At 42.5% G+C, this 18907-nt stretch overlaps 1 protein-coding gene across 1 annotated transcript in view; it reads left to right on the top strand.

Moving 5' to 3' along the window:
• Positions 1-18907, top strand: part of ARFGEF2 (ARF guanine nucleotide exchange factor 2) — a 509782-nt gene that overhangs the window by 291883 nt on the left and 198992 nt on the right. The window contains exons 21-23 of the mRNA XM_078651859.1: positions 1530-1688; positions 6882-7023; positions 8206-8305. Coding sequence (XP_078507985.1) covers positions 1530-1688; positions 6882-7023; positions 8206-8305 — 401 coding nt within the window. The remainder of the gene's footprint in view (positions 1-1529; positions 1689-6881; positions 7024-8205; positions 8306-18907) is intronic.

Genomic DNA, 18907 nt, shown 5'->3' with positions numbered 1-18907 from the left:
ATGACTTGGTGCCTAACATCATACAGAGCTTATCACATAGGATCCATTCGATCTCTATTTTAAACCTTTGCTTTCAGGCAGAAAAAAAGATTGAGAGAAAAGTGGACAGAAGAGGGGTAATTAATTTAACAATACTTAAAAAGGCAAATTGATTTATGTAAACTTGAATTGTAGCAAACTGTTTATGCAAGAATAGAATTTAAGCCAAAGCCTTGCAATATTTTGCCCTCAGTGGTATGGTATTTGTTATGGCTGTTGTATTTTGCTTCTGTTGCCGATCTGGAACTCCAGTGATATTTTGCCTGCTCTCAGTCATTGCCAGCCTTGTTGAAATCTGGCATCAAGAAACTCGCCTTCACCTGGCGTCCTTCCCTGTCGGCACCCCTCTACTCTCCTTCCTTGAAAGACACCAGTAGATCTGAAAACAAGATTTGTAACAAGTATCTAAAAGAGCTCTTTGCCACAGATTAAGGGACACCTATCTGATAAAGTTATCAAAATAAGACAGGCTTGGTGTTGCAATATATTCTAGAGGTCCCCTGAGGCATATATTAGTGAGAATAATATTGACGAGGTAACCCCTGTTCCTGAGGTTCAACTTCTGAGCGATGAGGATACGAGCGGCAGTGTAATGTCCTTCTTCCAACGGCCCATATTAATTTGGCCATTGGAGAAAGTATCCTGCTAACAAAGCCAACATGGGTTCCATTGACAGAATAATTAAGGTCTGGGTATGACATGGTCGGACTGAGAGTTTGGCTGGAAGGGTACTTCCTCAGGTCTGCGACAGAATTCAGACTCTGCAAATTTACATCTGGCCCATAGTTCATTAAAAACAGAATCAAGCTCATTGTCACATATCCCAAACTTCATTATATCAGGCAAAGTAGGATTCAAGTTTGATTTTACAGTTGTGATTTCATTCCAAAAGGGAAAGGCTGACACATGTTTCTTGCCTGCATGCCCTTTGTCTAGGCTTTAGTATGAAGCCTCTGAACAATGTTTACTAGAATCATTCACCTCTTGTTTCTATTTCTCCTTTTCTCTCCTCAGCATACCTAATTAACTTCACGTCAACTCTGTCTCCCTCTAACTCATTTGTTCCCTTTAAAGGTCTGTTTAGTGCCATTTGTTTCCTTTTAGTCCTCCTACTTCACACTTTCATTCTCCGTCCATGTTGATCGCCTCCTGTCTTTAATTTCTTTACTTGTTTGCTTCTTCTGCTCCTGTCCCTTTCTTTGGTTCCTTTCTGTATATTCGTAGACCACAAATAAACCTATTCCTACCACTCATGACCTCATTTCATATGGGGGAAAATGTGTTAAATCTTCTCCAAATAAGCACTTTTAAATCGCTTCTGTGTTGATTCCCATGCTAATGACCCGTCTTAGCCGTTCTAAATAGCATGAGTCTCAAACTCAAACGATGATACCTCCCTGGAAGAACAACTGTTTATTAAAGCACTACTTAAATACCATTCCAATAAGTTTACTTTGCTAATTTTCTTCTTTTTTTGTTTTTATGTGCAGCTTGAACGTGATGCGTATGTACAAGCCCTTGCACGCTTCTCTTTGCTAACTGCTAGTTCCAGCATTACAGAAATGAAGCAGAAGAACATTGACACCATAAAAACACTCATAACTGTTGCACACACGGATGGCAACTACCTTGGAAACTCTTGGCATGAGGTAAGTGATAAAAGGGTGCCTGGGATCCTTGCTATTGTACAGAATGTAAATGGCACATTGAAATAATCCCTCGACAAAATTGAATGTATGTTACTTACTCTACTGATTTTTTTAAAACTCCTGCTTTTTAAATTTACTTGCAGTACAATTAAATGGTCCAATTATGACTTTTAATTACACAAAGGCTCCAATCACGATACAGCCGCACAATAAAATTAGATATGTCATACACACTAATAAGAGGGTGTACAAATACCACCAAATTCCATGGTTGGCATCCTTGATTGAGGAATAATGTACCAATAGCATGTTAGTCTCAAGGTCATACATTGCACATGTTTACTATTTACTTAGATAATTAGCACCCATTTTCTAAACCTAGTTAGGAAGCACAAGTCAACAATCATACTTAATGGCCTAAAGTCCTTTGAAATAAACATAACTTGTACTCTCATTAGGACCACCCTGTTCTGAAGAATTCCATTCCAAATGTGATTTGCAGCAAAATTGTTTGTACCATTTTTCGAAATATTAGAATTTGCATTACATACGATAAACTTGCCCAGACGTGGGTCCTGTCCTTATTGTGCACCTGGAATCAAGCTTTACTAGGCTGAAGAGCCCATAATAAGGGGGAACCGGTCCTGGTTGCTTGTATTCTGGTTCAGAAAGGACCTGGCTTGGCAGTTCGAGATGGAGTATTTCGATTGGAGCAGGGTCAAGACTGATTTGCATATGGCGGGGTCCAAACTGAGGGGATATGGTGGGTGAAAAACAATAGATTGTGATGCGGCCCGAGCGATTGCCAGTGGCTGAGATTTATTTAAGCATTCCATCCATCACCCGGTTGTTGTTGCAGTTAATTTATTTTCCCATCATCAGTCTGAGAAGCTCAAGTAAAATGTCATATATTAAGCGCATGTTTAATGCAATAATTTCTATGGCTTCTCCTGGTCCTTGTTTCAACATGCACAAACGCAAATAGGATAAATAGACTTGGAGGTCTACTCTGCCAAGAGGTAACTATGCCTCAGAATTTCTAATGCATTCTCTACGCTCTTCTCTGCATTGACGTCGTTTTTGCTAGTATCTGACGATAGAAACTGCCACTGCATGTTGTCTTCTGCATATGTTGCTGAAGAGATGTTTATATTAATTTCTTCTTTTCTGGAGATTTTCTTTCACTCTAGCAACCTTTTGGGCTCCCTTAGGAGCCACTTCTGGGTATCTGTGCAAGGTAATGCTCTAGTTCTAGTTTAATCTTTTGATTTCTGTGGACGGCCACTTCATCATTACTGGCATCCGTGGACCACCACTGATTCGTTATTGGAATCTGGGGTCTCCCACTGCGTCATTGCTGGAAGCCAGGGACCCCAGCTTAAGTAATTTGGATGATTTGAACCTCAAAACAATACACAAAATATGGAAGCAAGGGGTTATCAAACAAATATATAGACAATGAAATATTTTATTTATTCACTAACCAATAATAACTTTCCACAAAGGGGTTGGCCTCCAGGTCCTAAACCCTTGGCGGGCATCCGAGTGTACTCTTCCTGCTTCAAATCTACAGAAATCTTTACTTCAGGTAAACATCCAGTAGTTTGGGGCTCCTTACATGAGCAGCGGTCAATGCACCTTCTGACTGTGACCTACTCTTCGTGCTAAACAGCGACCACCTGCATCAGCCACCAATGCCAAGCTCAAGCAATGATGGCTTCTTTAGCCGACAATGACCTTCGTTGATCCTGAAAAGCTCCATCCTTGGCTCCTCATGTGGACTTTGAGAAGGTAAACTCTTCAGCGGAGCAAACCTGCACTCCATGGAAGTCGGCCTAAACTTCTGACTTTGACCCGGTCCAGCGCAACAAGATGACCATGGGTGGCGCTTTGTGCTTTTGTTGCTACGTTCACCTGAAACCTTAAAGATTCTTAACTCCGTTTCTATTGATTGAGTTTTTGTTGTTTTGGTTTCATTTTATTTATTAAAATGTACTTTCTTTTTCTAAATTGGTTTGGGACTTGACTTGTGGGGTGCTTTCACTTCATTACTGTTTGAGTGCAGGATCAGTACTTTTCACATTTCCTCTTTTTTTTGCCAAGCTACCAGAGTGTTCAGCACAGGTTTATTTAGTGACTATTGTGGTTCTTCCTGACAAGGATTGTGGTTGTTGCTCTCCCCCCAGCAACTATTAACCCAACTTATTACAATGTGTCAGTAGAAATCCAATTCATTACAATTGGTCAGTATCAAATTTGGTAAAAGAACAGCGCAATAAATGGTTTTAATACGGAGGTTAGTTGTTCAGGAAGAAACCTGGAGGCTAGATAATGGACAGTCCTGTACCTGAATCAGTTGAATAAGTACAAGTCATTCAGAATACTGCTCCTGCCTTTTTCTGAAAAGTTTCTGCCTGGACAGAGCACCATCAGTAGAGAAGTGTGGAGCACAGTAACCAGTCTCCGTATGCTCTTGAGACTGTGTCTTATATTAAATGTACTACTTTACACCCTGCCAAGAAGTAGTGTTTCTATAACTGTTCCTTAACACCGTTCAGACCAGAGAGAAGCAAACTGAATAAAATTGCTGCTATGATATAAACTTGTTGACCTACACAGAAAGAAATAATTGGCTTTTGATGGGGCAATGTCCTAAACTTTGATCTGTAAAGTTAGTCAAAAATCACTTGACTTTGGGGGTGGAACGACACATAGGTAAGATTACCATGGTCATTGAATGGGCTCAGCCCGGTGTCAACAGGCTCCAAATCTCTCCAGCAGTCTCTGCATTTGAGAACCAGAATACGTCTTCATTCGGATAAGAGACATTCCTTGAGAGATGATGCCCACCTTCAGGATCTATCAGCTGTGGGACTTTGAAGTACAAAAGAAAGCTCGACCTGTTCAGATTGAACAAGAAGTACCACTTCTGTGCTAGTGGGAATGGCAAGCAGTGAATTAGGAAGAGCACTTCTCAATAAGCTGGCCATGAAGCTTTGCTTATACCTTTTGTCATTGTATTACCTCAATGCTGTCAAAAAGGGATTTGCAGGCTAGTATGCATCACTGCAGCCTGACATACTCATATTCCGTTAGCTGGATCTTCATACTCTATCAGTGCACAAAATGACCAAATGCAGTGTTCATCCTGTGATGTTGGTGAAGGAGGATGGTTGTGTACTGCACCGCAAACAACTCAGTGTCTTTACATCTAATGTCTTGGCTCCTGAGCAGTTTAAGTTCTGAACTTTCACTATTGCAAAGACTCTAGGAACTACCTTCTGCCTGCTACTGCACAGTTAACCAAAATGTGATACAAGAAGTGGAAGCAATTTAACTAATGGCGTAAGAATAAGGTCCTGCATCATCTATCATACCATCATGTTACTTTTTTTGTCTGCTCTGGCATGAACATATGCATCTCTACTCCAAGGTACAGAATAGAACCAGCTTCCAACTTTCTGTCATCTAAGCCCACAGTTAAAGAGATTGTGAGGTCTCTCTAGCACTTTCCCACTGGTAGGGAGACACCACATTCCTGGGAGTTCAACACGATTTGTCACTGGCTCACAAACCATAATTTTAAACCCACAAGCTAAGAAGGTATCCCACTTGGAAGACTGCCTTCTGCTGGCCATCTTGTGTACTCGTAAAGTGGGCAATAGCCAAGCTTCCTCCACCAAAGATCCTTATCTCAAGACATGATGATTTTAAAAACTGTTTCAACCTCCGTTCTAAATACCCATATAAATTTTCATCACAATCAACTGGTGTTGTAAGAGCATCTTCAGAGCTCACTTAGCCATTCTAACTGCGGAGAGGCAATTTGCGAACAGTGAATTGAATTCTCCATCGTTTTTTGGCAAACCAAAGTAGGAATGTTCATTTTCAGATTTGTTTTTATACTACTGTATACAGTATTTGACTGGGTGTTCACATTTGAACCTGTAAATCTTTGAAATATAGCAACAATTTGTTTGTTTGCTACCATTAATTAACTTTTTCTTCATAAAGACACCCTTATCTAATGAAAAATGTCGTGGGGGTAACCATGCTCGACAGGGTGTGTCCTTCCCAATTAAAATGTGCATACCCACATGTGCCTTTAATCTGGGGAGGTGGGGGTTTGGCACAATTCTAGATTAAGGGGATGTATCTGTTGTCTGAATAATGTTTATTTTCATAATATATTGCAGTCTGGTTCAAAATAATTATTTTTAAAGATATCCAATTCATAATCCCCACAATGCAAAGACTTAATATCACTGGGGGTACATCTACTTGGTTTAGCTGTGTAGTCTGTAAAAGGACAGTGCAACTGATTTGATGGCGTAAACTCCCGTGATAATGATCTGCATTGTAAAACTTAAAAGCCTATGTTTATTATTCAGTCATTTAACTGTTATCTATCGTAAGTTAGAATACTGTTTCAATCAAATCCAATCTAACTATGTTAAAACATTTCACTGTTCATAAAAGCACATAAATGTTCATCAAATTATCTTAAAAATGTATTTGTTATCATTCAAAAAGTTCATTTTTTTACTCCTCAAAATGTTGGCCACACCCAACTGCACTGTTATATACATTTTTACTTCACACTTGTTCAAAAACTCAACCGTCGTATAACAGAATGTAATTGCAACTCAATGACTGATACAGGAACATTTCTATTGGAACTATTAAGCTTACAGTCTGACAGTTAGAATATGTTCTCGGGTTGCTGATTGCCCCGAATTACAGTGCAGATGCAAAGTCTTTTCTCCCAATCAAGATCAGACTGACAATAGCTAGAAACATGGTTGGTCAAAGGATGCCTTCAAATTAAACCCTCTTGTTTATTTAACCAAGAATGTTTGCTTTAAGAACCCAATTACTATATGTCTTGATGCATTGTGATCAATTAATAAAATTATCCAAAAGATAATTAATTTTTAGACCACTTTCATAACTTTCTATCTCTGGGAATGCTATGGAGGCCAGAGTGTTAGATTCTTATATAATATTACGAGAATTCTTTATGGGCCAGCTATAAGTTTTTGTTAGATGAAATTCATGCGTGAGCCCAGAAACTCGTACTCTGAGGTCAAGCACAAGTAAAACATCTGGTTTTGTCTCATAACTTTAAAACTGCTCATACCATTTTCACACATCTCTGCAAGATAGCTGATGAAGTATCCATTTTGCTTTTAGATCTTGAAATGCATCAGCCAACTGGAACTAGCGCAGTTGATTGGTACTGGTGTAAAAACGAGATATTTATCTGGAACCGGGCGTGAAAAAGAAGGCATCATTAGAAGCTACACATCCGGTGGGGAAGAATTCATGGGACTAGGTAAGTATCTGATTTCTGGTCTATCTCTGACATTAAATTAAATAAATATTAATGTAAGCATAGGTGTAGCCAGGCAATCTTAACATGTGATATATCATTTTTAGGTCGAGCTTCGAGACCAGTTGTACTTTGTGGTCTTATAACCTATCCACTGCTTTTCATTTGTTTGTTTTGGTGTCCTTGAAAATCCATGCTTGCTAGTGGTCAATCCTTCCTCTTTGTCCCTCCTTTTTGTCTTTCGTTTCCTCCCACGGCGCAGGGGTCAAGTACTGTATCTTTACATTTTGGTTGTTTATTTGTTTGTTTGGGGGACTATTTTTTTATTTATTTCATTCCTGCTCGTGTTACACTGTGGGTCTGTGTTCAGCTTTGGCACCCTTCTTTTATTGCATCTTTGCTCCTGCCCCCTCCTTCCCCTGTTATTGCTGCCATCCTTCCCACTACATTGTGAATATGAATAGCATAGTGACAATTTTACGTAAACCGAGGCGTGATTTAAATTAGAAGATAATGTCAGGACATCTTGTTGCTCAATATCAGATCCTCCTGTCCTCAAGGTGCTGCGTGAGTGATTAAACCTATCAACTTTCTTAGGATGTTTCCGGTGTTGGCTTTACCTACACCTAAGCAAAATTACTCAGAGACCAAACCCAATCAAAATAAAACTCCCACAAAGAAATGGGGCTTTAATCTATCTCTCGACTCCCAATTGGCCACATGTACCCAAAAGGCGTGCCACAATCTGATTTCAAGAGTTATTGTTTTTATAAGGTCCCAAAGGCGAGACCCATTTGCTATGCCAATGCTTGTTGTTTTAATAATGTCCAGTCCTTTCCTAAAGCCATTTCACAATGCCTAGACCTCATAAAAGTTATAGTGAGATTAGAGTTAGGTAGACCACTTGCTCGGATTTGCAAGAGTCTCTGTGTTGCAAATACATTTTACCCTGCTTCTCAAGTATAAATTACATTTCAATGGACATAAAATCCAATTAATTAATTCTACCTGACTCATTCTGTCCACAAAATTTGCAATTCATTGTTTGGTTATTGGACTCACTGTTATTCTTTCTGTGCTCTTTTTGTGTAGTCCTATGTATTATATATTTTTTGCTTAGTACATTTGGGTTATTTCTTGCAAAAGTGCTAGTGATGGGATTTATTTGATTATTTTCTCTTTAAGGTACTATTGTTGGTGGTGGTGTTGACAAAAAGCAGATGGCTAGTATTCAAGAATCTGTTGGAGAGACAAGTTCTCAGAGTGTTGTGGTAGCTGTAGACAGGTGAGCAAAATCATTGCTTCATTTTAAAAGTGCTCTGCGTTAAACTTAGCATTACTGCCCTGGGACTAATAAATGACTATTTTTGCTCTTTTTTTTAAATTGTTTTGTTTGATACAATTTTATTTAATAGCATTCTTTGCTTGCCTCACCCCACTAAGAGCCTAAAAGACTGTTGAGTTTCTGTATTGATCGTTCTAAGGACTGTCAAGTGGATGATCAGCTCTTTGTAGGGGTTTCAGTAGCGAAGAAGGGCAAAGCAGTGTGAATGCTGATCATCTCATAATGTATTGTTCACTGCATAAGAATCTGCTACGCGCTAGCGAAAAGCACCCCATAGAAGTTTTGCAGGATTATTCTGCCATAGGCCAAAGCTACTACCACTGTTTTGGCATACAGAGTGCATGTACTGGACATCTGGCAGGCAGCTCCAGGTCTCCATGGCTTGATTTCTCATTCAAGCCATCCTTCAAGAATTAGCAATGTGACGGCCAAGGTCAAAGATACTTGGACTACCTAGTGCTTTTTTGGGCAAAATTATAAAAGCTCATTCTCGTAACATGCTATTTCATCTCGATAAATATTCATAACATTTTCCTTGGCTAAAAGTGATGGCTTATTGAGCGAAATCAGTAGGCATCGATAATTCCTTGTTTAGTGACTCTACTCTATTGTCCTCTTTCAAACCTATAGTAAAAGGGCAGATTAAACAGTGTTAATTTGAGGAATACGTCTACTACTTGTAACCTAAAAGCACTTTTGACCCTTATCCTCCAAAGCTAAAGAAATTGAGATTCAATGAAACCAGATCTAAGGTGTATCTATGTGCTTTTTGGTGTTAATCAGTTACCATTTATGGCTATAATTGTTGCTTGGTTTGATACATCATCTAAATATGGAAATTATGTACTATGGAAGAGCAAAGCATGGGCCAAGATGGTCGCCACCTGCTAAGGCTCTGCTTAATAACATAAAAATAGAAGGAGGAAACTGGCATGAGGCACCGAAATAGGTGTTCTATCAAAGGCTGCAGAGATGCTGACCTCTTTCTGGCATCGCAGACTGTGTAGCGTGGGGGACCAGAAGTACCCATGATCTCTAGCAGGGCTGCTGATAACTGCAATATGAGTCAACCGAGCGCTTTAAGTTGAGATAGCTGTCTGAACTACATACATTCTCTGGGTGACACATTACACCATATGGGGAAAAAGCGTAATAGAGATAAACTAGGAGTGAACGCATGGCACAGTTAGTGTTACACCCTAAACAATACGGACTGACTGCCAGATGGAGACATTAGTATGCTAAGTGCTATGTGTATGAGTGCAAACATTGTAACTACAAGGTACACTGGAGAATGCTTTTCACATCACCATCCATGGTGAGCAGGCTGAAGTTTTGTGACCGTGTGAGGTTACTCTTTCTGGGAATCCTGAGACCAGGCTGACAAAACTTGATCACAGACTTCCTCAGGATGTACGTTTGCCCTTTTTGCTGAATGGCCTTGTTGAATCGCTCTGGAAATAATGAGGCAATAAAGTTGCTCTCTACAAAGGAAAAAGTGGGTGTAAAGAATACCATTAACACTTGCTGCCTCTAACAGTTGAGTGCTTAGCAGTGATCTGAAACAGGGAGTGACATCATTTTATTGGTCTGACTGGGGCCAGATGCAGTGGGCATGTAACAATATGCTGTAGATACACATGTTGTGCTTACTCTTGCCATCTGGTGGTAGGCTTGCACGTTTGCAAATTGTTTCTTTGAAGGATTCTTTAGAATTAACAAGGTATAGTGAGTCCTCCCATAGCTGGCGATGCACATGGATATGGACTCTGTCAGATAGTTTTTTTTTCTGAAACCGGTTCAGACGTGTACCGACAGGGCTCAGTCTTAAGCAACTTGCAGCGCTTTCTTCTAGACCAAGCAGTTTGTCGACTCCAGTAGAAACTGAAGAATCGTCTCTTCTCTTCAGAAACTGTCTTCCTCTTGAGACCTCCCCACCAATTCCAAGGCTCCATTCTACCTGCTTTCAAGACTTTGTCGATGAGAATGTTTTAACAGTAATGGAAAGGACGCCCTTCCAGTACTGCTACCATTGCCAAATTCCTGTGGACCGACCACCACTAGTTCTGTAATCTCTGTCTCTACCCTGACCATTATGACACCAAAAGCGAGACCTGCCTTACCTTCCAGTCAAAGAAGACTCTGGTTCAGATGTGAATGGAGTTGGGCGCACCAGAGGATGCAGAGGGAGGGCTCAGACAACACCCCAACATCATCGTGCAACACAATGTCAAGGCAGGAGAAGAAGCTGGGATCTCAGAGGCACAGGCCCTCCAGTTTTCTCCCAGCCTTGAGGAGGCCTTTTCCTCCGGCTCGCAGTCTGATTCTGAGGAAGCGGAAGAAGAACAAGACTATGGTGCCCCACAGCCACGGTTGAAGACTCCTTCTGTGAGTGTGGTTGGTACCAACACTCACGCTAAAGCAGCACAGTGACGCTAAGCACCGCCTCCAAAGGGGTCGGGCATTCCAGTATTGTAAGAAACAACCAGCCGGGCCACCACTGCCCTCGGCCTATGATAGGCAACGCACAAAGCCTTCGGAGCTGGAAACAGTCCCTCCTCGTGACATTGATCCAGGTCAGTCATCGAGTCTGAAGACCTTACACAAGCCTTGGGTCACTTTGAAGATGGCGGAGACCTCTGCGCCGGCACTGAAGTCTACATAAACACCAAAAAACAATGTATGCGGTTATACACCAAAAGTACAGCAGCATCTGATCAGCCTGCACTTTCATGGCAAAAACGTCTTCTGTCCCGCAGGTTGGCCAGACGCTGGAAAAACTTAGACACAGACCCTGCCTAGGCCATGGGTGCCCTTAAAACATCCAAAGAGGAAAGGGGATCCTTTCAGAGGCAGCAATACAGGGCACATAGCAATACCACATCCCCAGAATCTCCTCCCTCTTACCAGAGGCAGCAGTAGGCCTACAGCCAGCAGTCACTGCAAGGTCAATGTTTCTCCAATGGTGCCTGCAGCGGCAAGGGAGACTCTGACAAAGGGCCCTCCATCTCCAACTAGTGACTCACTACACCTGTCGGAAGAAGGCTTCGGTATTTCCCTACCAATGGCAAGAAATCACTTGAGACAAGTAGGTACTAGCCATAATTCAGCACTGCGTTTGCCTAGAACTTCTTACACACCCACTCAACATTCCTCCCTGCAGGCACGTTCTCAGCAGGGAACATCATCATTGCTTAGAGCAGTGTTTCCCAAACTGGGGTCCGTGGACCCCGAGGGGTCCTTGTCACATTTCCAGGGGGTCCGCAGGCAGCAGTTTTAAAAGCATTGCAAAGTTCCTTGTAGAATTAGCAGTTTTCGAGCAACAATAAAAGTGTCAAGATAACACCAGTGATTTATGTACCTGCTGGAGACAGATGAGTTTTGTCCAGTGGCAGGTTTGACTTATCTAATGTAGCACAGAGGGTTAATATGCCTGCTGCAAAGAACGGGTGCCATGCATTTTTTAAAAACATTTTTTTATGTGCATAGGTCAGATTATTTTGTTACTCTGCAGCTCATACGAGACAATCATTATCTAGCACAGTGATCTATAAACTGTTATCAAAGAGCTGCTTACACACTGCGTGGTACAAGTTAGTACCATGTTTTTCCCCAGTCTTTCATTATCCTGATGCTGCTAAAGAGGGTTTATTTGGGTGAAAATAAATTTTTATCGTTGGTCAATGCTGTGTTATGTTCTGAATCCTGAGTTTGTGCTTTTCCAGACAAAGCACTCTTTAAAAATGCCTACCAGTATGAAAGACATGTGAATCCTACACCTTGTCCCCTTTGCCTGATGTAACATTTTCTCTACATGGATTTACAAGTATGATTCATTGTCTCTATATGTGTGTGATGTAAAGTGCTCTTGGCACCCTACGTATGAGAGAGGCTATAAAACAAATGAAATAGATGTGACAGATGTGCTGCGGAGAAATGAGAGGCACTGTTGAAGGGTGATAATAAGGGAATCATTGAAGAACCCCAACAAATATTGTTGTATCCTGGTGCATAGTAAGGTCCTCATTTTCTATTCTTTATACGCTAATACAATTCAATATGTAATGATAAATGTGTTTCTTGGGGGGAGCGCCTCCCAAAGCCCCCTTTGTAGTAGTCAGGCTCACTCACTGTACTTGGTGTGCACTGTATGGAGACTGGTCTGAAAACATTTGCCAGGGCTGCTTTGGGTTTCCTGGCAGGAGCCTTGTACTGTGAATAAAATGAACCATTTAAAAGTTAATCACGGAGATGCAGCGCCAACCTTCCCATTATATTTTTCCTTTTTATGCACACTTTCAATATAAAACACTAAAATCCAAAGTAAGTGAGTTTATTTTGTTTTTAATGTTTAAAATTTAAATCAAACAAATTGCTGGGGGTCCCCGGCTTCCAGTGGTGAGTTAATGGGGGTCCTCAGGAGTCAAAAGTTTGGGAGCAACTGGCTTAGAGGTAGAGGTCCAAGTGCTTCTTTTAAAAGGGCTCCATAAAACCTGTGCCCATGCACGAACAGGGCAAAAGGGTGTACTCTACTTCCTAGTCCCCAAAAACGATGACTCCCTCAGACCTATTCTGGACCTCAACCCCATCAAGAGATACTTTCTCTTAGACATTTCCGTATGGTAACGCTTCAGGACGTAATAACTCTACTTCAGCATGACAACTGCATGTTAGCATTATACCTCAAGGATGCCTACTTGCACATTATCGGACGCTACCTGCACTTTGTGGTGAATGCCTACCAGTGGACAACGCCATTTTAAGGAAGCAGGCATCCACATGTTCCCCTAGCTTGACGATTGGCTGATCAAGAGTGAAAGCAGCCTACAGTGCCTTTAGCACACAGGCATTACCTCACATCTCCGCAGCCTCAGGTTAACTATAAATGTGGCCAAGTCTCGTCTACAGCCACTCCAGATCCAACCCTTCCTAGGGCCAGTGCAGTAATCGATCACAAGTAAGGCCTACTCAAACCCTCAAAGGGTTGCTGCCTTCAGCCAGCTTGTACCTCTTTTTCAACAGCAATGTCAACTCAATCAGAACTGTAATGCGCCTGGTATGGTCGCCTAGTACATTGCCATCGTCCTCCACGCCTGGTTTCACTTATGTCCATTGCAGCAGTATACTCGCCACAAGAGTCACATGGAAAATCTAGTGTTGGTAAAGGCCATAGTCCATTGCTTTCTGCAGTGATGGACCAGCAAGTGTTGTGGGGAAGGACTTTCCAAAGACCCTATTCTGCAAGTCACCAATGCTATGGTCACTTCACAAGCCGGGTGGGGAGCTCTACTCAATTACAACACAGTACATACTCCCCAGCACCACAGCCATCAATTACTTCTAGCGAAACACCACACGCTGAAGGCTTTCCTACTTCTCATTCAATGCAGAGTAGTCCTGGTCAGAACAGACAACATTACCACCATGTATTACTTATAGAAGCAGAGGGGCACACAATTGCTTTCCCTTTCCATACTAGCTAAAACAGTTTGGCATTGGGTACTTCATTACAGCATTCACTTAATGACGTTGTACTTCCCTGGAGTGGACAAGAACCTGGCGGGCCTGTTACGCAGAACGCATCAATAAGTCCATGAGTGGGAACTTCACCCACAAGTCCTGCACCAGTAGTTCCAGCGATGGACTTTTTTGCCAACCCTGAAAATGCTAAATGCCCAAACTTTGCTTCCACGTACCAATACCCACGATCCTTGGGAAATGCACTATCGATCAACTGGTCAGGGATCTTTGCCTATGCTTTTCCACCTTTCTCGTTACTTCCCTCAGTGGTGCAGAAGATGTGGCAAATGTCACAAACTCATTCTGGTGGCAACTCTGGTGTTAGTCCCTGCTAGAGATGTCAGTCAGTCCACACGAGAAGTTCCCCAACAGGCTGGACTTACACACCAAGAACTGAGGACATATCAGGCACCCAGATCCCAAGCAACTCAATCTAGCGATCTTGCACCTGAGGTTTTATAATTAGATTTGCCTTGGCGTTGCCCAGGAATGCATGGACATCCTGCGAGAGCTCTGTAGACCCACCACACTGGCATGCTATGCAGCTCTGTGGAAAAAATGTGTCCTCTACTGCATCACTAAAAAGCCAGACCCTCTAAAGCCTGCAGGATAAAACATTGTTGGATAGCTGTTCCACATCCAGAAGTCAGGCCTAGTCTACATTTCAATACAGCTTCATTTAGCAGCTATAGTTGCATATATGTAAAAGAGAGCATTCTTCCCTCTTCCGCATACTGGTAATCAAGGCTTTCATGGACGGCCTCAAGAGGGACCTTCCTTCCAGGGTTCACCAGTGTGGAACCTTTATATTGTCCTTACCAGACTCATGGGTTCCCTCTTTGAGTCTTTACATTCTTGCCTGCTCCAGTACCTCTCCTGAAAGGTGGTCTTTCATGTTGCCAGCAGTCCTTTATAATGCATTAATGAGCTGCAAGCGCAACAGCAAGAACCATTTGTTCAAGTTCTGAAGGACAGTGTAGTGCTCAGGACAAACCCCAAGTTCCTGCCGAAGGTGGTTTCCCTTATCTACCTCAACCAGACAATAGAGCACCCAGTCTCCTTCCCCCAACCTGAATATGTAGCAGATTGAGCGCTTCGTATCGAGATGCTATGCACACTCATCAATTATTTTGTAGAAAGAACTAAACCTTTTCTCAAGGGCGACCAGCTGTTCATGGCCTTTGCAACGCCTCACAGGGGGCAACCTATAGCAAAAGCAGAAATTGCTAGATGAATAGTAAAGTCTACCCAGAAAGTCCACTGTATCAGACCTTAGCCAGTAAAACCTAGAGACAACCCAGTTGAATAAATGTGTCTCTACTACGTCACAATCACACCAGGCTGTTTTTAGGTAGCGAAGAAAGAGTGGCCCATTCCGTTGTATAGATAAACCAATCATTGTCACAGTTGACTTTTCCTTTGAGTCTAACCTGAAGACTAAAAACTTCTTTGTTCTGAGACAAAGACTGAAAAAGTGGGAAATACGGTCTCCTTGACGCAGCTCTCATTATTATCTCCCTTCAAGGCAAACGAATGGAAAACATACATTATGGTGACTTAGATGACTTCTTGGGATCCTTGGATGAAACTAATATGGACACTAACAAGGATATGTCCCTTAATGAACCCAGTTCACAGTACCAGCAAGGAATGAGGCACTGTCCTGGATAAACATCAAACAAGAATATGGTGCATCCTTGATGAAAGTCTGCCAGAGCAGGGCTTTATTGGTTTGTAAAGACTATATCCCAAGAGAGGGACAAATCCAGGTCATGCTGGTAATGGTTGTTTCTACCACTCTACTATTTATAGCCTTATTGAAATGTTCACATGGACTCCATGTTATGCCTACTTTATTGTGGATCCTTGCTTGGCCTTTTCCTCTCTTACATAGTACTAGTATGTTGCTCAGTGCCTTAAGTGTCTTGACATCAAGAACCAAGTTACAGAAATAAGGTAGCTTTGTTCCCCAGTTCCCTGCCCTAGGCATCACTCTAAACACATACCATATGCTGTTAGAACCTCTTTGGACCTTAGCTGCCCACTTCTACACAGCCAGCCTCTCTATACTCATAGTCCCTGATTTACACTAATGCCTCTTACTGCTCCCTCAATTCTTACTCGTGCTAGTGTTTGGACAAGAATCACTGAGTCTGATAAGTATCGAGAGAAGCTAGGGGAGGAACAGACTTGTCTATAACCCTCCTTTAATTTCAGTATCTCACATGATAACTCTAGGATAAGCCAGCATTCTCAATATAAAGACATATTTATCATTTCTTGGAATGTGAGTGGTCTTTTGCATTATGTGAAATGTAAATATATACTGAACTATTTGAAAATGAAACATACAGAATTGCCCTTGTTACAGGAAACTTATTTGTAGGGCGAAAAATCTAAAAAGTTAAAAGGAAAGTGGGTAGGGACCTAGAGGAAGCAACAGTTGCACATTCTCACTGGAGGAACTCCTCTAAAAGTCTTTGTCACATAAAGAAATGTGGTTTAGCAATATTCTTCCACAGATCCCTCCCTTGCCAGTTCTTTAAAGCCTGGACTGACTTGGAGGGGAGGTACATGTTTGCCAAATTGAAGTTTCATGCCCTGAATATTAACACCATCCGCAATATGCCATTTTTATCCCACCTATTCTTGGAATTTAAAAACATGCTACTGTATACCTGGCAGAGCAGTTTTAAAGTGCTAACTGGACTTTGCCATTTTAACTAATGGCAAACCCAAATGTCTCTCTGTAACTGGCCTCTCGAGTCTCAAGGCAAGATGCAGTATATTATAGAGTAGGACTTGTGTTTATATATGTCCAAATGTAAAAAATCCAAATTGTCTTTTTTTTAAATGTATTTATTGTTTTCAAAATGAGTCATACAAAGAATAGGCCCACCAGCACATTTGCCGGAACAGTTCGTACAACCCCAAACCAAACACCCTCTCCCAGTCATTATCCATGACACAGTCACTACAGCACCTATATATATCTGCACATGTTCAGCATATCAACAAGCGATCGATAAATAACTAGCAGACTCCGGAGAAGTCACCTCCATGCCTGTCTGCCAGCAGAAGACAGGGTGCAACACATTATCCCCTACATGATCTGCCTGAAACCAGTAGGGAAAACTAACCTTCAAGACAGGGCGTTCAGAGTATATCAGGGTTGGTCATCAAATAGGACGTGACGGGGGCCCAAAAATCCTTAGGGCGTGACGATTCTGTAATCTCCTCCTTGTAAACTTTCAACTGATCCCTGCAATAGACTAGATCCCGGAGCCACTGTTTTATAGTGGGCGCCGATCTGGAACCCCAGCACTGCGCCACCGCTCTTTTTGCAAACAGTGGAGATAGCCACAATGTGTCTGCTAGCCGGTTTCAACTGTTTTACATATCCTAGCAAACACAGCTCAGGCGTTCAACTCACAGGCTCCAAAACCATATCCGACAGGATGCGGGCCACTGAAGTCCAGAAAGCATACACACCACCACATAGCCATGCAACATGTTAAAAATCTGCATCCGCAGTCCCACACCGCACGCAATCCGCCGACTCTCTCAGGCGATATTTATATAACTGCATAGGGGAGTAATATACCTGATGCAAGTATTTAAAATGGATAATTCTGAGGTTACAATTGACCGTGAGGCGGCCTGTGAGTTGAGAGCCCGCCATCCAGATCTCCGGAGTGATTGGATGGCCTATCGCAGTTTGCCAGTGCAAGTATGAGGGGCACTCCACCTGATCCCGTTCCAGCAGTGAGGAGTTATAAAGCTTAGTAATTAGTCCTTTGCGACTCTCACCTGACAATAAATGCACGAAGCGCAGTCGGCTCCGCTGGATAGTCAGGGTATATCGCACGAATAGCTTGTCGTACACGTACATACGAAAAATTAAACATGAAGCCTCGGTCCGCACAGTTCTGTGCCTCACATAACGTTTTAAAACGGCCCTCGGTGTATAAATCTCCCACTCTAGTAATGCCTGCAGCTGACAGGTGCTTCAGCGCAGTTGGTTCGCGCGTCGCTGAAATCTTTGGGTGGGATGCAAGAGGCAGTAATGGCGCATATAGATAGGGCAGCTGAGCTCTGGTCGCCAGCGCACGCCAAGCCCAGGACGTGCACATTGAATGAAATGAAATGAAAAGGGGTTTTGTTGAGCGCGACTGCTGCCCTAAGGCGTCCAAGCGCTAAGAAGAAGGGTAGTGTCTCATGAGGCCACAGCTAGGAGGGAGTTCAGATGATGAAGAGGAAGGTTTTGAGCTGTTTGCGGAAGGAGGGTAGGTTGGAGTTTGATCTTAGGTGTATAGGGAGCGAGTTCCACAGTTTAGCAGCATTGAACGTAAAGGATCTTCCTCCTGCTCTTGATCTTTTGATCCGGGGGACTATTGCCAAAAAAGCGTGAGTAGAGCGGAGCTGCCTGCTGGGGACATTGGAGGGTTTATCTCTGTTCTCGGCCCTCCAAAGCTGCCCGACAGGATCATCGCCTGCAGACGAACAGGCAGCACCGCGTCCGCTTCTATAGCCACGTGAGACTGAAAGCGCTGTGGGGAAATGCCAATAGTGCGCAAAGTGTGCCTGAGCGCATAGATAGTAGAGTCGTAAGTCCGGGCCTCAAATCCCCCCCCTGTCAAATGGCTGCACTAATAGGTCCCATCTGCATCTAGGCTGTTTCCCTCCCCACACAATATAGTACTTTTCCGCACTTGGAAATCAGCTCTTTTGACATTTGAGTCTTATGGGTATATTGACAAAAAAATATAGCATCTTAGGTAAGAAAACCATTTTTATGATTGCTATTCTATCCGCCAGCGAGAGGGAAAGGTGTGACCACCGCTCAGCCTGCTCAGTTATGCGAGTAATTGTGTGCCCATAGTTCTCAGTGACCACCACTGCGGGGTCTCGATGCACCCATACTCCCAGGTATTTTATGGGATCAGAGGTCCAGGACAGCGGGAAATCAAGTTAAATTTCCTTAGTGTTCATCATAAGTGGAAAGACCATTGATTTGGACCA

The sequence above is a fragment of the Lissotriton helveticus genome, chromosome 7 (genome assembly GCF_964261635.1).
Source record: "Lissotriton helveticus chromosome 7, aLisHel1.1, whole genome shotgun sequence".
NCBI lineage: Eukaryota > Metazoa > Chordata > Amphibia > Caudata > Salamandridae > Lissotriton > Lissotriton helveticus.
The sequence above is the reverse complement of the archived record's forward strand: the minus strand, read 5'-3'. Positions and strand labels throughout refer to the sequence as shown.